The sequence below is a fragment of the Gopherus flavomarginatus genome, chromosome 15 (genome assembly GCF_025201925.1).
Source record: "Gopherus flavomarginatus isolate rGopFla2 chromosome 15, rGopFla2.mat.asm, whole genome shotgun sequence".
Taxonomy (NCBI): domain Eukaryota; kingdom Metazoa; phylum Chordata; order Testudines; family Testudinidae; genus Gopherus; species Gopherus flavomarginatus.
The window spans coordinates 28605447-28622784 of NC_066631.1; the positions used below are offsets into that span (position 1 = coordinate 28605447).

Sequence of the window (17338 nt, forward strand, 5' to 3'; positions counted from 1 at the left end):
CAGAAGATGCACCTATGGGTGCATGCAGAGCGCCTCTAAACCATCCAGCCATCACTCCATGCAGCTCCTGGGCTAAGGAAATGCAGCCCCCAGTGCCTGGCCGCACTGTGCAGGCAGCAGTGCTGCAGGCCGGGCCGCCCAGCGTGCGCCGGCAGGGCCCCGCCCCTCCCCCTGGAGGCCGGGCCGGGCCGGTCGCGGGCGGATGACGTTCGGCAGGCTGCGCCGGGGTTCTGTGTCTCCGCGGCCTGGCTGCGGCTGCTTTTCACGCTCCCCTCCGGGTCCCCCAGGCCGCGTCCCGCCGGGGGAGGGCCCTCCCCGTGAGAGGCCGAGACTCGGGGGGACGGGCAGCTGCAGGCGCCGCGGGGGAAAATGACATCGCGGAGGTGAGGCGGGGGGGGCCGGGGCCACCTGCCCCTTTCACTGTGGGGGGCGGGGCCCCATCTTCCCCCGGAGCAAAGGGCCCGGCGGTGGGCGGCGGAGGCTCCCCTGGGGCAGGGCGAGCCGCTCCCCCCTTGGTGCGGGGCCGATCTCTGCTGCGGTTAATTAAAGGGCAGCAGCCCCCCCCCCCCCGGTGTTCTTTGGGGTAGGCAGGGGCCCTCCCCCGGCAGATCACAGTTTAATGTACTCAGTGACCCAGTCAACTGTCCGTCTGGCGTTCCAGGATGGGGGGAATTCACCCCGTCTGGCAGTGGCATTAGCAGCCGATGCATTACTGAGTGTGCGGATGTGGGAACTGAAACGTGAAACAGCTTCTACAGTTATTAAGTGCAGGCTAATGTTTTAGGTGACCTATACCTGTAGTTTAGCAGTGTACAATCTACTTCCAAATACCTGTAATATTGCTGGATTTAGAGTTTGAAAAACTCAGTTCAGTTTATGTTTATTGTAGATGTGTATGTCTTTCCACATCTTATTTTGTAGAAGGTTCTTGTTTATACTTTGTCAGTACATTTTCTGTTTGTTTTCTTTTATTCACTCTTTTTGGACTGGCAGTCTATCACAATAATTGAATTAAAGGAGCACTATCAAGATAAAAATATCATATTTAAATTTTATGTATATTTAATTCCTTTTATTATGAAAGCTGACAGTATTTTTAAAAATCTGATTTGCTTTACACTGTCTGTTTACTTTTTCTTTTTCAGTTTAGAATGATGAAGCTAGATTATCAATTTCATTTCAGGGTTCTCTTCCCTCCTAGCACCATATTATTGTGTTTGGATCTCCAGCAGCTTGGGTAGATATTTAAAGTGGGAGGGAAATTTTAAAATTGAAATGAGATGGTGGAATCTTAAGTATTTCTTTTCATATCAGTTTCAGTGATGCTTTCACACCCCCCTTTTAAAATAAAGCCTAAAATACATGTGCTTGCATTAGTTAAGTGCCCATTTTACAGTCTTTGCTTGCTGTCTGACTCTTGAGAATTAGCCCTGTTAGCCCATACGAAAGTTAAAATTAAAAGGGGTTCATGAGAGAGAGTGAATAAAGATTAGAAATACAGACAAACTAGTGAGCCTGTAAGTAGGAATAATTAAACTAAAACTCACAGCTTTCCCGATCTGTCTGTGTCAGCCAAAACCCCGAAGCACTCTAATCTGTTCTGCAGTCTAAACAGAGGTCTGAGTAGCCCAATCATGAAATGGAGAATCATATTGATTTTGTTTCTCTCTTCAAGGTGGTAAATCGATACTGTGCTCCTCTTCCCTCTCTCCCTCCAAAATTTTGCCGACTATTCAAACTCTAATCAGAAAAGAGAAATACACTGTTAATGTAGTGTGTGATTCAAGAATGTCCTAAAGCTTCTGAGTTCTGCAAAGCGGGCTTTTGTACAGTCATATCCTGATTCTCCAGAATATTTCTTTATCTGAAACAAAGGCATGTTCCCTGCGCACACTCTTTCTCTCTCTATATATATATATTAAAAAAAATACTCTTGGAAAAGGCCTTCTACTTATCCCCATTGTCCTTGTTGTAAATGATGTTTGACTGTCTCATTGGTTATCTTTCCACAAGCATTTTTGCCTTATTGTAAAATACCAAGTAGAATGCTATGTGGCTGAAACCATTAAATCATGCTTTGGGGAACATTAAACCCTCAGTTCTCATTGTGGGCATAAATAGAATATGTTGCTATGTAATGGGTTTTTGATTGTAGTATAGGCTCTTGGTCAATTTTACACTAGGAGTAACTCCTGTGTCTGCTTAGAACAGAGCTAGAAAAGGAAAGCAGAAAAAAATCTAAAATGCATTCCATTCCTATGAAAGGAAATGTAAGTGAAAATCCTCTATAGGATTTATATTACTCTGTGCTCTCCCACCAGTGTTGGAAAGGATGTGGACAGCATAGTTCAAAAGCGCAAATGTGGTGGCAATATGCCAAACGAGGTTACCCTGATCACCGGTCCGGAACCGTTTAACATAGATCACTAACACCCCCATTTTTTTCTATTTGGGGTGGTTGACAAATGCGTCTTCCTACTCAAAGCCAAAAATACAAGGGTGAGAGAGCAGGAGAACCTGTACAGTACAGAAGTTACAACATGTGCAAAAACTTGGTCGCTTTCCTGGATGTACCTTTTTTGGTCCCAAACCCCAGCTTTGGTGGGCTACAGGAAGAGAGATCCTCCTTTCACAATCTCTTACATGATTCCATAACCAATTTTCAAATATGTTATATTAGGGTCCCTTCTGTTCACTGAGCTGTATTGTCTTTTGGTGTAACTTTACATGATGTGTCTAACTAGTAATGTGGTGGTATGTATATTTGTGTACTTGGAGGACCTGGCGTTGCAAGTAGTATGTGTGGAAATTCGCAGTGAAGTTAGTGGAAATTCTGCATGTGGCATGCTTGTAGGATTGATTCCAGTATGTTCACATTCTTGTATCTATGCTTCACTTTTTCATGTAATTATAACTAAAATTCAATAAAATCTTCACTTAGATCCCACATACATTAAAAATTCCTGCATGGCAATGGTTTTTGAAAGTATTGCTTCTCATAGAAGTTACATGGTGGGGTGTGATTGTGGGAAACTTACATATCCAGATTGTTTCTTGGAGTACATTTTCTAGCATCCAGTCCAGTCTGGTTATTAAAATCCCAGGTAGTGCGGCTTGCACTGCTTTTCTTGGCAGACTATTCCAAAGATTAATACATTTCCCCATCAGGAAACTTTTCTTGACATTCAGGCAAAATTTTCCCATTATTAATTTCATCCTAGTTCTATCCCCGTGTCTCCCTGTATACCACATACAATTCTTCTTGCAGTTTACACCTTCCAGGTACTTGTAGAGTGTTTGTGTGTTCTCCACCTAACTGCTTAGTCTAGTTGTACACATTTAGGACCAGATGTTAAAAGATGTCTAAAGATAGCTGCTTTTGAAAATTATACTAGACGCCTGCCTGCATCTTTTGGCATCTAAATACTTTTAAAAGTCTAGCTCTTGGTCCGTATAATCTTTCTTCATAATTCAGTCCCTCTGACCCTAAGATTTTTTTGATTTTTTATTTTTGACAGGGTCATCTTGTTGCCACTTAATGGCTGGTCACCAGTGTGGGTTAAGTCTGTCTTTCATAATGCACAGTCCGCATAATACATACTATGTGTTAGCCATACATTCCTCTTTTCTAAGCAAGTGTGGTGATCATCTGGAGTCCAGAAGAGGTTAAAGTTATCGGTTACTTAATTGGGTGAAAGTGAGTAGCAGACAGTCAGGTTCTGTTGCTGGGTTTAGTTGGTGATGGTAGAAACTTGCCAATCCAGCAAACAGGCTTTATTCTCTTCATTCTTTCAAGGTAACTAGGTTGAATATCATGCACGTACCATGTGTATTTTTCAAAGGAGATGAGGAAAGATGAGGTCCTGAGTGGGTATTGAAGATCCCATGAATCTCTTAGGGAAGAGTAGGGGTTTTCCCCAGTTTTCTTAGCCAAAATGCATGTCTCGCTGTTGTGCTGATTGATTACTGCCCAGAAGCAGCTGCATTTCAATGGTATTGCATATTTATAGTTTGAAGAACTTTGAGGTCTTTCAGGATCATGAGCATGGGATAAATATAAGATTATCTGTCAATTGATTAACTCTTGTCTGTTGTGATAACTCAAAGTACTGTAGTTGGATTTTTACTTATATGTTTCTGGTTTGAGCTATACCCAGAGTAGTTTATTTTGTTGGTGAGTATGCTTTGGGAAAAATTTGCCAGAGTAGGGAGTATGGAATATTACGTTATTGGAATAACGATTAACAAGTCTTTCTCAATTTAAGCTGCCTTTCAAGAATTGCTGAACCAATCAAAAGAGCTGCCCTGTTTGAACATGCACTTGTGCAGCTTTCTGTTATGGCAGCTTACTGTGAAATGTGGATTTATGTTGGGAATAATCAGGAATGCTATGTACATTGTTAGTTATAGTATTTTTATAAGTGTAACTGAGCAGATTTCTGCCATGCAGCCAAGTGTCTTTATTGCTGTGATGTTTTGCTTTACTCAGGGAAAAACTCACTGGGTTTTTCAAGAGCAGTGGATTCTGCTGCTTTCTCTCAGATATGCTGTGTAAGTCTGTAATCAAAGTGCATATGTCCAGAGGTGCATGATTTATAGCGGTTACAAAAATAATGAAGCCTTTCAAATGTCTAGGAAGACTTTAATTTCAAGAGTTGAGGTGAAGATAAAAACCCAACAAGTAGTCTGGCAAAGCCACTGGAGTCAAATGGTTGCATGCTGTTTGCCCAGCATTTTGCATTTCTGTGACAGTACTGTATTTTGTTCTGTGTTCTGTCTTGGCCATCTGGGTGGCAGTGAAGGCACTTTTAGTTTCTCAGCTTTTAAAACCTGTCTGGTTAAATTGGGAGCTCTCCTCTGACATCTGATTGTGTATTGTTTCTCCATTGCCCCAGTTCTACTAGAGTAGCGGCCCCCAACCTTTTTTGTCTGGCAGGTGCCAGACGACGAGCCACGGAAGACTCTGGCGGCGGATTAGCATCCGCTGAAATGCCACCGACAAGCAGTAACGTCAATAGGTGTCGCCATCGAAATACCGCCAACAAGCAGTGTCATCCAGAGGCATTTCGGCGGCAACGCCTCTGGATGACACTGCTTGTCGACAGCATTTCGGCAGATGCTTATCTGCCGGCCAGTATATGGGCACACTTAGACGCCCCGGCGGGCGCCATGGTGGAGACCCCTGTACCAGGGGAATCAGACTTATGTTTTGAACCAAAAGGTAATTGAAATAGTAGATATTTACAGCTGTAATTAAGTTTCTGTTGTAACTTTCTGGAACACTTTTTGGTAGAAATTTTCCATTCTCAGTCTCTGCATGAAGGTGAACTCATTTAAAAAGTGAGGTTTTTTTTTTTAGTATTGTCTTTGTTTCTGAATTTTTGGGAAAGGATCTTATCTTATTAGTATGTGTGCAATTTTCATGTGTCTTTAATATACAAGTCTGTATTGATTCAGCTTCCAACCTATATTTCCCTAAGTCACTTCCTTGTGAAAGAACATCCTTTGGCCTGTACAGGGGAGCCATGGTGGAGAGGGAGATAATGGATAGTGAGGGCTGATGCAAACCTCAGATTTTCTCTTCAGTTGATTGCATTGATAGTATAATAATCCTAGTCTCTCCTTAGTTCACAAAGCATGTACCTGGATATCATTTCCAGTTACCTAAATCATAGACTCATAGGACTGGAAGGAACCTCGATAGTCCATCTAGTCTAGTCCTCTGCACTCATGGGAGGCTAAATATTATCTAGACCATCCCTGACAGGTGTTTGTGGGCAGCAGAGTTGATGGTCATCTTAATGTTGCATTACTTCTGTATTGCAGCAGAGGAATAAAACTCTCTGTATGACGATATGGAAAACATGGACTTGTTAACTAAATCACTACGAATAAGTCTGCTGAAATGTAATGCCATAGGTGGTGATGCTGAACTCTTTAGTTATAGATATAGGCCATATATGGTTCTCCTCTGGCGAGGTCCACTGTTTTAGTCATTCAGGAGGCTGCTTGTGGGTGGTGAAAACCAATATGATGTTCCTCTGTGTTTTGTATTTTAAGAGTGTGATATTTTAGGACCATAGGAACTGACAGACCAGATCAGAGCATTGCTCCATCTAGTCAGGTAGCCAGTCGCTGGCAGTGGCCACTACCAGATGCTTCAGCGGAAGGTGTAAGAAAGCTATATTTTGGACAATTGTGGAATAACTTGTCCACAAGGGGAGTCAGGAAGAAACTTCCCGTCATCAGTCGGTGATCGATTTTGCCCTGAAGCATGAGGTTTTGTTTTATTTTATTTTTACTTTTTAAATAAAACTGTCTTAATGTTACTTTGGATGTTTTCAGTATTCTTATGTGTCTAATTTTTTCTTCAGTTCTAATAAGCTGTAGACCTCCATGGAATATAGTGGCATCGAGTTCCACAAGTTGTGTGTATGCTGGTGGTGAAGAGTGCGTGTTTTTGTTCTTATTAGTTGTCTTTCAGTTTCATTGAATTTGACTTTGCTGTTGTGTTATGAGAGGATAAATATGAGCGCCTGACGTCCCTGCTCTATACCATTTGTTTTATATACTTTTTATCATGTCTCCTCTGAAATAAACAGTTTCCAATGGTGTGGCTGGAGTACTTTCACTTATATGACATCTCTTATCAGAGGATCTTCATGCTATGTAGAAGAAAACCTACTTTTAACTGGTGACATGAAAAGTACAAGTTAGAATTATATTGAAATTTTTTGAGATGATTTTTTTCAAAGCATAACAAAATTCTTTAAAATCCAATATTGCATCCAGTGATTTTTAATGTTATCTGATATTTGTGTGGCAATGTGGCATCAGCTAAAGAGAGAGTCTGGTTTTAAATTATTTTTCTTCTCTATCTTGTGTAGATGGTTTCACCCGAATATTAGTGGAGTGGAGGCAGAAAATTTACTGCTGACAAGAGGTGTTGATGGCAGCTTTCTGGCCCGGCCCAGTAAAAGTAACCCAGGAGATTTTACACTTTCTGTTCGGTAGGTGAAATGTTTGAGAGGCTCTGTCCTTAATACCCACTTGGCCCAAACATACAGAAGTCTCCAATTGCCGTTGTTCTGTGGAGAGCAATCCTGTTTGGGTAGAGAGATGAGACTTTTGTGATCTACATGTTCTTCTCTATTTCTGACTTCTGGGTCTGTTATGTTGATAGTTTTACATTTTCTTCTGTATAGGAACCCAAATATCTTTGGTTTTCCAAGCTGTGCAGAGCTTGGAAGGCTGTGGATCCTGGCTCTGTAGTGAGCCAGAAAGGTAGAGGTGAAGTGGCAGCCCGTTCATAATTTCTCCATTCCCTACCCTTTTAAAGAAATCCATTAGGGTTCCTGTCCAAAAAGTAGCAGAGCTGACAGCATTAGCAAGATCATGCAGGTAAGTTCTGTGCTCCTTTATGCTGCATTCTGTCTTCTCTTCTCCCCCTCATCACCCCGTTAGCTACACTGATAGTACTTAAAAACTTGCCAATTACCTTAGATAGATGTTTGCAATATAACTTAATGCCAAAAATGTGCTTGGCACTGTTCAGCACAGCATGCAAATATAGTCTTTGCCCCAAGGAGCCCACCTCCTAAAAACCCATACGTGAAAGGGCTCATGGAGAAAATCCAAAGGAGGGAATAACATAATTTTTCTTCCCTCTGTAATGTCTCACTTCGTAGGGATTGCAGAAGTGGTGAGGGGGATTTGAATGAGAATAGGATGGTGGCTTGTCAAATAGAAAGAGACCATTCCACACACACTCAAGGTACTTTCCTATAACATGAATAAGGAAATATTGAGGTAATCTTGTTTGTTAGGAGAAATGAACAAGTTGTTAAAGGCAACTCATGTATTCCAGCTTCTAAAATGCACCTCCTGGAGTACATGTCCTCTGAGACAATGTAGGGATGGGGAAGGGGAAAAGGGCATGTCTGACACTTCATTGTTGCCTTAGATTTTAAGGTAGTCTTAGTGGAGCTGAGACAAGGGAAGGAGACCTCATCAAAGATCTATGCATTGGAGAGGGGGAGGGGTGGCTGAAGTTTCCTGACTGAGAATTCCATTCAAGTCCTGCCTAGGGTGGCCTTAGGATGGCCGTCGATCTCTGCTCATCATTGATATTAGTGGCGGTAGAGGCAAATTGCTTACATAAATGGCTATCCTTGACTGTAGGGAGTAGACCTGTCTTTAAGGGAAATCCCCATGCTGGGGAACCATGTTAGGATGTCTGGGTTGCTCCTTGAACGTGACAGTTGGAGTCTGTCCAGCCCTTTCCTAGAGCCTAACTGCTATACCGGGCAGAGCTGGACTCCACTCTGAAGAAAGTGGTAGCGCAGAACCCCTAATGAGGCATCTTGTGAATTATGAAGACTTCGCTCCATCATGAGAATTGCATATAGAGGACAGGAGGTCTGTGCAGCTTCTGTTGGACAATGTGGATATATCTGCACTGGAAAAACAAAAAAAACCTATGGAAGTGAGTCTCAGAGCCCAGGTCAACTGACCCAGGCTTGCAGGACTCACACTACAGGGTTAAAAACAACAGTCTAGACATTTGGACTCTGAGACTCGGGGAGGGAGAAGGTCTCTGAGCCTGGGCTCCAGCCCAAGCCCGAATGTCGACACTGTTTTTAGCCCTCTAGCGTGAGCCCCGCAAACCTGAGTCAGTTGACCTGGGCTCTGAGACTTGCTGCCATGGGTCGTCTTTTGCAGTGTAGATTTACCCTGTGGGCTCATGAAAACTGTTATGATTCAGTGGAGACATTAAGTAATTATGGAATGAAAAAATTCTTATTTCTGTACTGACTGTTAAACAACCACTTCCTTTTCCTGTAATCCTTGATGCTGTTTCATTGCCCTGCTATTAGATGTATAGTTGTTTCACTCATAGTGTGCTGCAATTCTTCTGCTGGAAGGTGACTGACATATAAAGCTGAACTATTAAAATTTCCAAGCTAGTAGAGTGGAATATTTTAAAGTGATTGGTTTGAAATTGGCAAACTTGTGTAAGTTGCCCCTTTTTTTATGTGTAATAAACATTTAGGCGAAATGGAGCTGTCACACACATCAAGATCCAGAACACAGGAGACTACTACGACCTGTATGGAGGAGAAAAATTTGCCACCTTGGCTGAGTTAGTCCAGTATTACATGGAACACCACGGGCAGCTCAAAGAAAAGAATGGAGATGTAATAGAGTTAAAATATCCACTGAATTGTGCTGATCCTACATCTGAAAGGTGAGAGAGAGAAATAGTGGTGAAAAATATGAAGGAGTCCATTCTCCTTTCCACGTATGCATGTAATTCCTATTAACCTTAAGGATTTGCTTTTACTCAGTGTAAGTAAGGGTGACAGTACCTTACCTTGCAAGTAGTCCAACTGTGTTCTGTGGCACTACCTGCAAAATAAGCTATTACTCAACTTGAGTAAGGATGGGAGAATCCGGACTGAAGAGGATAGACCCTATACATTGCAGTAACTAAAACATAAACAAAGTAAAATACGCAACCCGCTTTCCGATCCTTCTTGGAAGATTTAATTGGTTGCAAAAGCTTCAGAGAATTATTTGTGTTACTGCAGTGACTTCAATATATATTTCAGAGCATATTTTTATCCTGGTAACGCTGTATTGTATGTTGGTTTAAGAAAACAGAAGTCAAATGCAAATACACAGATTGCTGAAACTGACATTTTTAACAAGACAGCACTGATCAGTAGGATCTTAGACTTTGAATACTTACTAAGGAAGTATAGCGAAGGAACTCTTCAGAAATGAATGTAGTGAGTTGTCTTTGGAAACTGGAATTAATTAGTCTTGACCCATTATTCAACATTACGGCCAGTAGATGTCAGCTTATTCTCAGAAGTGAAAATCAGGGAAAAATACTAGAACCATGCCATCATAAGGTCTGATGAAATTGTATCCATAGTGTCTAAGAAAACTTTCTGTTAACATAAGAGCACTGAATCCATGCAAATGCAGAAAATAAGCAATGGCAAAAAATACATGAGAGAATTTTGAGGTATCTAATTGCAGTAATTGAAATTTTATTAGAACCCACTTCAGTTCTTGCTGACTTTTCTCTTAGGATTTCTTTCTTGTGATCTGTATAGATTTTTATTAAGCAATGGTGGCCTTCTTCCAAGGTTTAAATGCATAAGAATTGAAGTATCTTAATCAGTTTTCTGTGTATGCAAGTTCTGTTTTTGAGAGTTATTTTGTGCATAATGTTTTATTACTTCTGAAGTATTTCTGTATGTGCGAACACACACCCTCTCAATTCATATTTTTTCTAAGTTTGTACTTTGCTAGGTTTTTGGGTACTTTTAGCAACACTTGTGGCCCTTGAGACCTCAGTTTAGTATGAACATTATAGCTGTTTAAGCCAGGTGGGCCCAGTCATGGGTACAGTGAGGAGAAGGGCAACTAGATTTATTCTCATTTTTTTTATTGTAAATTTAAGGTGGTTTCACGGGCACCTTTCTGGAAAAGAAGCGGAAAAGTTATTAACAGAAAAAGGAAAACATGGAAGCTTCCTTGTGCGCGAGAGTCAGAGCCACCCAGGAGACTTTGTTCTTTCAGTCCGGACAGGAGATGATAAAGGCGAGAGTAATGATGGGAAATCGAAAGTGACCCATGTCATGATTCGGTGCCAGGTACAACAATGCCAGAACTTCTTAACTGTAAAGGCTTCTTTCCTGGTTTGCATGCTTATTCTGTCAGGAGAGGCATTACAGACTTCAGTACTATTCCGTCCACTGATTTTGGTCAGATGAAGCTGTATGTACAGCATATTGTTTGTTTGCTCAAACTGACTTCTTTGCTAATTTCAAGAATTCTATTAGCATTTTATTTTTTTCACTGAATCGTGCCATTGTATATCTATATTGCTGAGGAGCTTCTAGGAGGTTTCCCTTTGACTGCGTCAAGAGTCTGTCTCAAAACCTCTGCTGATGTAGCCTTTCACATTCATGAATCTCTTAAGATTGTTGCGTTTTTGTCTTACTACTTCTCTTTTTATATAATAGATCTGAGAATCCAGGTGTGTGTGGGGTTGTAGCTGTACTATGGAGGCTGGTTATTTTGCCTTATTCATAATGTCTTTCCATAATAACAAACAAAATACAGTAAATATTTGTCAGGGAAACTTTGTTCTACAGTTTAAACTTCAGATAGGGTAGTTTGCCTTTACTAACGAATGTGTTTAAACTATCTGATGCCAGGATTAATTCTTGATGGCTATTTTTAGTCTCAAAACATTTTAATGTGTGCCCAAGTATTGGTGTTAAAGGGTCAAATCTGCTGAAAGTACTTTAATCCTTTTTAGAAAGTACAGTTCTTGTAATACCTTTAGTTGTCTTTAAAAAAAAAAAAAAAAAAAAGGCAAAAACAACCCTCCCCACGTGCCTAGTATAGAGAAATCAGGAATTTGGGGTGGAAATGGTGCAACTGAGTGAGAGTGCCTGCTAGAGGTTTTTGTGGTTTTGGCTGTGCATTCAGTAAATGCCGTCAAAATTTCAAGGTAATTTCCTGCCTTTATTTATAGAATCGTAGGACTGGAAGGGACCTCGAGAGGTCTTCTAGTCCAGTCCCCTGCACTCAGGGTAGAACTAAGTATTATCTGAACCATTCCTGCAGGGGTTTGTCAAACCTGCTCTTGAAAATCTCTGACGACTGAGATTCCACACCTTCCTAGGCAATTTATTCCAGTGGTTAACCACCCTGACAGTTAGGAAGCTTTTCCTAATGTCCCACCTAAACCGCTCTTGCTGCAGTTTAAGTCCATTGCTTCTTGTACGATCCTCAGAGTTTAAGGAGAACAATTTTTGTTCCTCCTTCTTGAAACAACCTTTTATGTCCTTGAAAACTGTTCTCATGTTCCCTCTCAGGCCTGGTCTACACTACGCGTTTAAACCGATTTTAGCTGGGTTAAACCAATTTAACGCTGCACCTGTCCATCCAACGAGGCCCTTTATATCGATATAAAGGGCTCTTTAAACTGGTTTCTGTACTCCTCCCCAACAAGAGGAGTAGCGCTGAAATTGGTATTACCATATCGGATTAGGGTTAGTATGGCCGCAAATCGACGGTATTGGCCTCCAGGCGGTATCCCACAGTGCACCATTGTGACTGCTCTGCACAGCAATCCGAATTCGGATGCACTGGCCAGGTAAATAGGAAAAGCTCCGCGAACTTTTGAATTTCATTTCCTGTTTGCCCAGCGTGGAGCTTTGATCAGCACGGGTGGCGATGTAGTCCCAAATCCAAAAAGAGCTCCAGCATGGGCGATACTGGATCTGATCGCTGTGTGGGGAGACAAATCTGTTCTATCACAACTCCATTACGGAAGATGAAATGAGAAAGCATTTGAAAAAATCTCCAGGCTATGATAGACAGAGGCCACAGCACAGTGCTGTGTGACAAGCGTAACGGAAAGCCAAAGAATCAAATGGACGCTCATGGAGGGAGGGAGGGGGTACTGAGGACTCCAGCTATCCCACAGTCCCCGCAGTCTCTGAAAAGCATTTGCATTCTTGGCTGAGCTCCCAATGCCTGTAGGGTTAAACACATTGTCCGGGGTGTTTCAGGGTATATGTCGTCAATTTACCTCCCTCCCCCTCCGTGAAAGAAAAGGGAAAAAAATCGTTTCTTGACTTTTTTATATGTCACCCTATGTCTACTGCATGCTGCTGGTAGACACAGTGCTGCGACAATGAATAGCAGCATCCTCTCCCCTCCCCAATGGCAGACGGTACAATATGACTGCTATCCATCGTCATCATCAGCCCGTGAGTGCTCCTGGCTGGCCTCAGGTGAGGTCGGCCGGAGGCGCCTGGGTAAAAATAGGAATGACTCCTGGTCATTCCCAGTAGATGGTACAGAACGGCTGGTAACCGTCCTCATCATAGCAACTGGGGGCTGAATTCCATCAGCCCCTGCCCTTCATGTCTAAAGAAAAGATTATGTACTGCCTGGACTATCATAGCAGCGGGATGCTGGGCTCCTCTCCCTCACTACCCTTTAATGTCCTGCCTGGACTATCATAGCAGCTGGAGGCTGCCTCCCCCTCATTTTATCTCACTAAAAACTCAGTGTTTCTTATTCCTGCATTCTTTATTACTTCATCACACAAATGGGGAACACTGCCACGGTAGCCCAGAAAGGTTGGGGGAGAAGGGAATCAGTGGGTGGGGTTGTTGCAGGGGCACTCCCCGTGAATGGCATGCAGCTCATCATTTCTGTGGGATCTGACACGGAGCGGTTGTGCTCTCTGGTTTTCTGATACACTGGTTCTCTAGGATACTTGCCCCATATTCTAGGCAGGACTGACTCTATTTTTAGATACAGCATAAAGGAGGGATTGACTTGGGGAGTCATTCCCATTTTTGTCTTTGCGCCCCTGGCCGACCTCAGCGAAGATCAGCCAGGAGCACCCATGACAGCAGCAGATGGTACAGAACAACTGGTAACCGTCTCTGCTACCTTGCAAAGGCAAATGAATGCTGCTGTGTAGCGCTGCAGTACCGCCTCTGTCAGCAGTATCCAATACACACATGGTGACAGTGACAAAAGGCAAAACGGGCTCCCTGGTTGCCATGCTATGGCGTCTGCCAGTGCAATCCAGGGAAAAAGGGTGCGAAATGATTGTCTGCCGTTGCTTTCACGGAGGAAGGAATGAGTGACGACATTTACCCAGAATCACCCGTGACGCTGTTTTTGCACCATCATGCATTGGGATCTCAACCCAGAATTCCTATGAGTGGGGGTGACTGCGGGAACTATGGGATAGCTACCTACAGTGCAACACTCCAGAAATCGATGCTAGACTTGGTACGTGGACACACACCACCGAATTATTGTGCTTTGTGTGGCTGTGTGCACTCGACTTTATACAATCTGTTTTACAGAACCGGTTTATGTAAAATCGGAATAATCCTGTAGTATAGGCGTACCCTCAGTCTTCTATTCTCCAGATAAAACAAACCCAATTTTTTCAGCCTTCCCTCAGATGTCATGTTTTCTAGACCTTTAATCATTTTTGTTGCTCTTTTCTGGACTTTCTCCAATTTGTCCACATCCTTCCTGAAATGTAGTACCCAGAACTGGACACAGTATTTCCAGTTGAGGCTAATGACCATGGAGTAGAGCGGAAGAACTACTTCTCATGTCTTGCTTACAACACCTCTGCTAATACATCCCAGATTGATGTTTACTTTTTTTGTGACAGTGTTACATTGTTGATTCATATTTAACTTGTGATCCACTATGACTCCCCAGATCCCTTTCTGCAGTGCTCCTTCCTAGACAGTCATTTTCCATTTTGTATGTATGCAACTGACTGTTCCTTCCCAAGAGGAGTGCTTTGCATTTGTCCTTATTGAATTTCATCCCATTTACTTCAGACCATTTCCCCAGTTTAACCAGATAATTTTGAATTTTAATCCTTTCCTCCAAAGCACTTGTAACCCCTCCCAGCTCGGTATCATTTGCACACCTTATAAGTGTGTTCTCCAAGCAATTATCTAAATCATTGAGGAAGATATTGAATAGAATCAACCCCAGAACTGATCCCTGTGGGACCCCACTTGTTATGCCCTTTCAGCATGACTGTGAACCACTGATAACTACTTTCTGGGAATGATTTTCGAACTGGTTAGGCACCCCTCCCCCCTTACCGTAGCTCCACCTAGGTCAGTGGTTCTCAACCAGGGGTCCGGGACACACTTGGTGGCCGCGAGCAGGTTTCAGGGGGTCTGCCAAAATAAACCAGAGAGCAGGAACAGCATTAGACTTGCTGGGGCCCAGGGCAAAAAGCTGATGCCCAAGCCCTGTTGAGGGCTGCAAGCCAAAACCAGAGCAACTTAGCTTCATGGGGTCCTCCTCTGTGGTGTGGGGCTCTGGGGAATTGCCTTGCTTGCTACCCCCTAATGCCAACCCTGGCTTTTAATCTACTAGATATGCAGAAAAACAGGTGTTGTGGCACAGGTGGCTGTAGAATTTTTTTAGCAAGGGGGAGATGGCCTCTGAAAGAAAAAGATTGAGAGCCCCTAGTCTTGGTTGTATTTCCCTAGTTTGTTTATGAGAATATCATGCGAGACAGTATCAAAAGCCTTACTGAAGTCAAAATATACCCCATCCACTGATTTTCCTCGCATCCACAAGGCTTATTACCCTGCCAAACAAATCTTTTAAGTTGGTTTGACCTGATTTTTTTTCTTGACAAATCCATGCTGACTGTTACCTAGAAGGTAATAAGGTGGTAAGTGTCTGCATATCTTTATGTACATTTATCTTTATGTATATTAGCCATTTTAACATGTTTAATTATTTGAGTTTATGAAAGTTTGGGAAATAAAGTTGTTAGAGTGCTCCATGCCCTCAGTTGATCTGTTGCTAACTTCATAAATGCTAATGGTAGATGAGATAGTAACTATATTGCTGATTTGCTTTTTAAACAAGGACTACAGTACAAGTACCTGTGTTCCAGGACCAATGTTAGATTCATTTGTGCTTTTGTTTTGATTTATTCACAAATTCACGTCTGATTCTCTGATTGTATCCCTCAAGTATTCTACTTGGGGTTAGTATCAGATAGGGGCACTGTTATCCTTTTAAAAAAAAAAAAAAAAAAAAGAGGGGAGGCAGTTAACATTAAAATGTTCTAATTAGAAATGTATTACAACGTTTCAGTGGAATATGACTGTAGCAAATCATCTTTTATCATTTCAATATGGAATGGCAGGGGATAGTTAAATAGGTTTTTGAGTACTCATTTAAGGGATCTTGTGATTGGTTGCACGTTCTAAAGAGGTAATTAATGCTGACTTTATTTTGATGATTGTGTATCTTGCTATGAATGAGCACATTTTGAATATCTTTCTTGGAAGGAGCTGAAATACGATGTTGGCGGAGGGGAGAAATTTGACTCTCTAACAGATCTAGTGGAACATTATAAGAAGAACCCCATGGTAGAAACTTTGGGCACAGTGCTACAGCTCAAACAGGTGAACTTAGTAAATGCTAGAACTTTGATCATAAACATTAACTAACTTCAGGACATAGAGGTGGGAAGGGTGGTGGTGGGGGGATCTCAACCTTTTTCTTATATTCTGTAAAGTGTTGAAAGACATTTATTCAGCATTAAAGCCAAAAGTGAATTTACCATCCTCTTTTACAACAACATCTTAATCTTTCAGGGTGGTCCAATGGTTGGATTTAAGCTGCTATAGTTATTTTTAGCCATCTATAAAGGACCTAATTCTCCATTTCTGATGCATCTAGAACTCCCCTTGGCTTCATTGAGAGTTCTGGGTCTACAGGGATTTTAAAATCCTGTCAAAAAGAGAGGAGGAGAGGAACCTTAATGCACTGAAACTGGAACCATGAAACAGCGTGACTGCCACCACATGAATCTGATTTTAAAACAAAAACCAAAAAAAAAAAAAAAGAGAGGGGAGAGATGGGGCTTCAAAATCTGGAGTGAAGCCTGGGTCCTAAAACTCTGAGTGGTACCTACAAACAATATGTTTAATACAGGAGATCTGTGTAAGCTAGCGTTATCCTATTCTTATTGCTGTGCTGTGATTTAATATAAAATATCTTTCTTGATTAGCCCCTGAATACAACCCGTATTAATGCTGCTGAGATTGAAAGCCGGGTGCGAGAACTAAGCAAGCTAGCAGAGACCACAGATAAAGTCAAGCAAGGCTTCTGGGAAGAATTTGAGGTAATTTATATGTTTCAAACGTAAAGCAGGTGTGTCTCAGTGATAGAACTATAATTTTACCACAGTTTCCCAGCTGCATAGGGCCCTTTGCCCCTCAGATCTTTATTCTTGCTCCCTATTCCTGTGCCAGATATTGCATCTTCTCCAGTTTGCCAGTTGCACTCATGCATCAGCCAAAGATGAGTGCTCGAAAGGTGTGTCTTTTCTTTTAACCCTGAGCATTGGTCCCCACGCCGTGTTGAGATGATACTGTGCTGGACTAAGGAAGACATTGCTTAACCGGAATGGCTGGGATTTTGGCACCAACTCATGTTGTCTTTCAGTGGGAATTCTTGTAGGCTCTCTTGAAAGTCTCAGAGACAATAATTTTGCATTTCTCTAATTCTTCTTATGAGAGGATTTCAAATTACTTTGCAAAAAAATTAAGCCTTGTGACATCCCAGTGTGGCAGGTAATTTTTTCTGATGGGTAGAGAGAGACAGAAGTACAATAGTTTGTCAGTGTCAGAACCCAGGAGTCCTGATGACCAATTCCCCACTCTAACCACTAGATGTCATACAAGTGAAGTACAAACAAGTTTGGTATCAGATGGCTGGTTAG

The 17338-nt window shown here is 42.1% G+C and overlaps 1 protein-coding gene across 2 annotated transcripts in view; it reads left to right on the forward strand.

Moving 5' to 3' along the window:
* The first annotated feature begins 213 nt into the window (after positions 1-213).
* The window catches only part of PTPN11 (protein tyrosine phosphatase non-receptor type 11), a 43253-nt gene continuing 26128 nt past the window's right edge, over positions 214-17338 (forward strand). For both annotated transcript variants that reach the window (XM_050924417.1, XM_050924418.1), the window contains exons 1-6: positions 214-383; positions 6888-7010; positions 9053-9247; positions 10475-10667; positions 15900-16016; positions 16625-16738. In XM_050924417.1, the coding sequence (XP_050780374.1) occupies positions 370-383; positions 6888-7010; positions 9053-9247; positions 10475-10667; positions 15900-16016; positions 16625-16738 (756 nt within the window). In that variant the 5' untranslated portion in view covers positions 214-369. The remainder of the gene's footprint in view (positions 384-6887; positions 7011-9052; positions 9248-10474; positions 10668-15899; positions 16017-16624; positions 16739-17338) is intronic.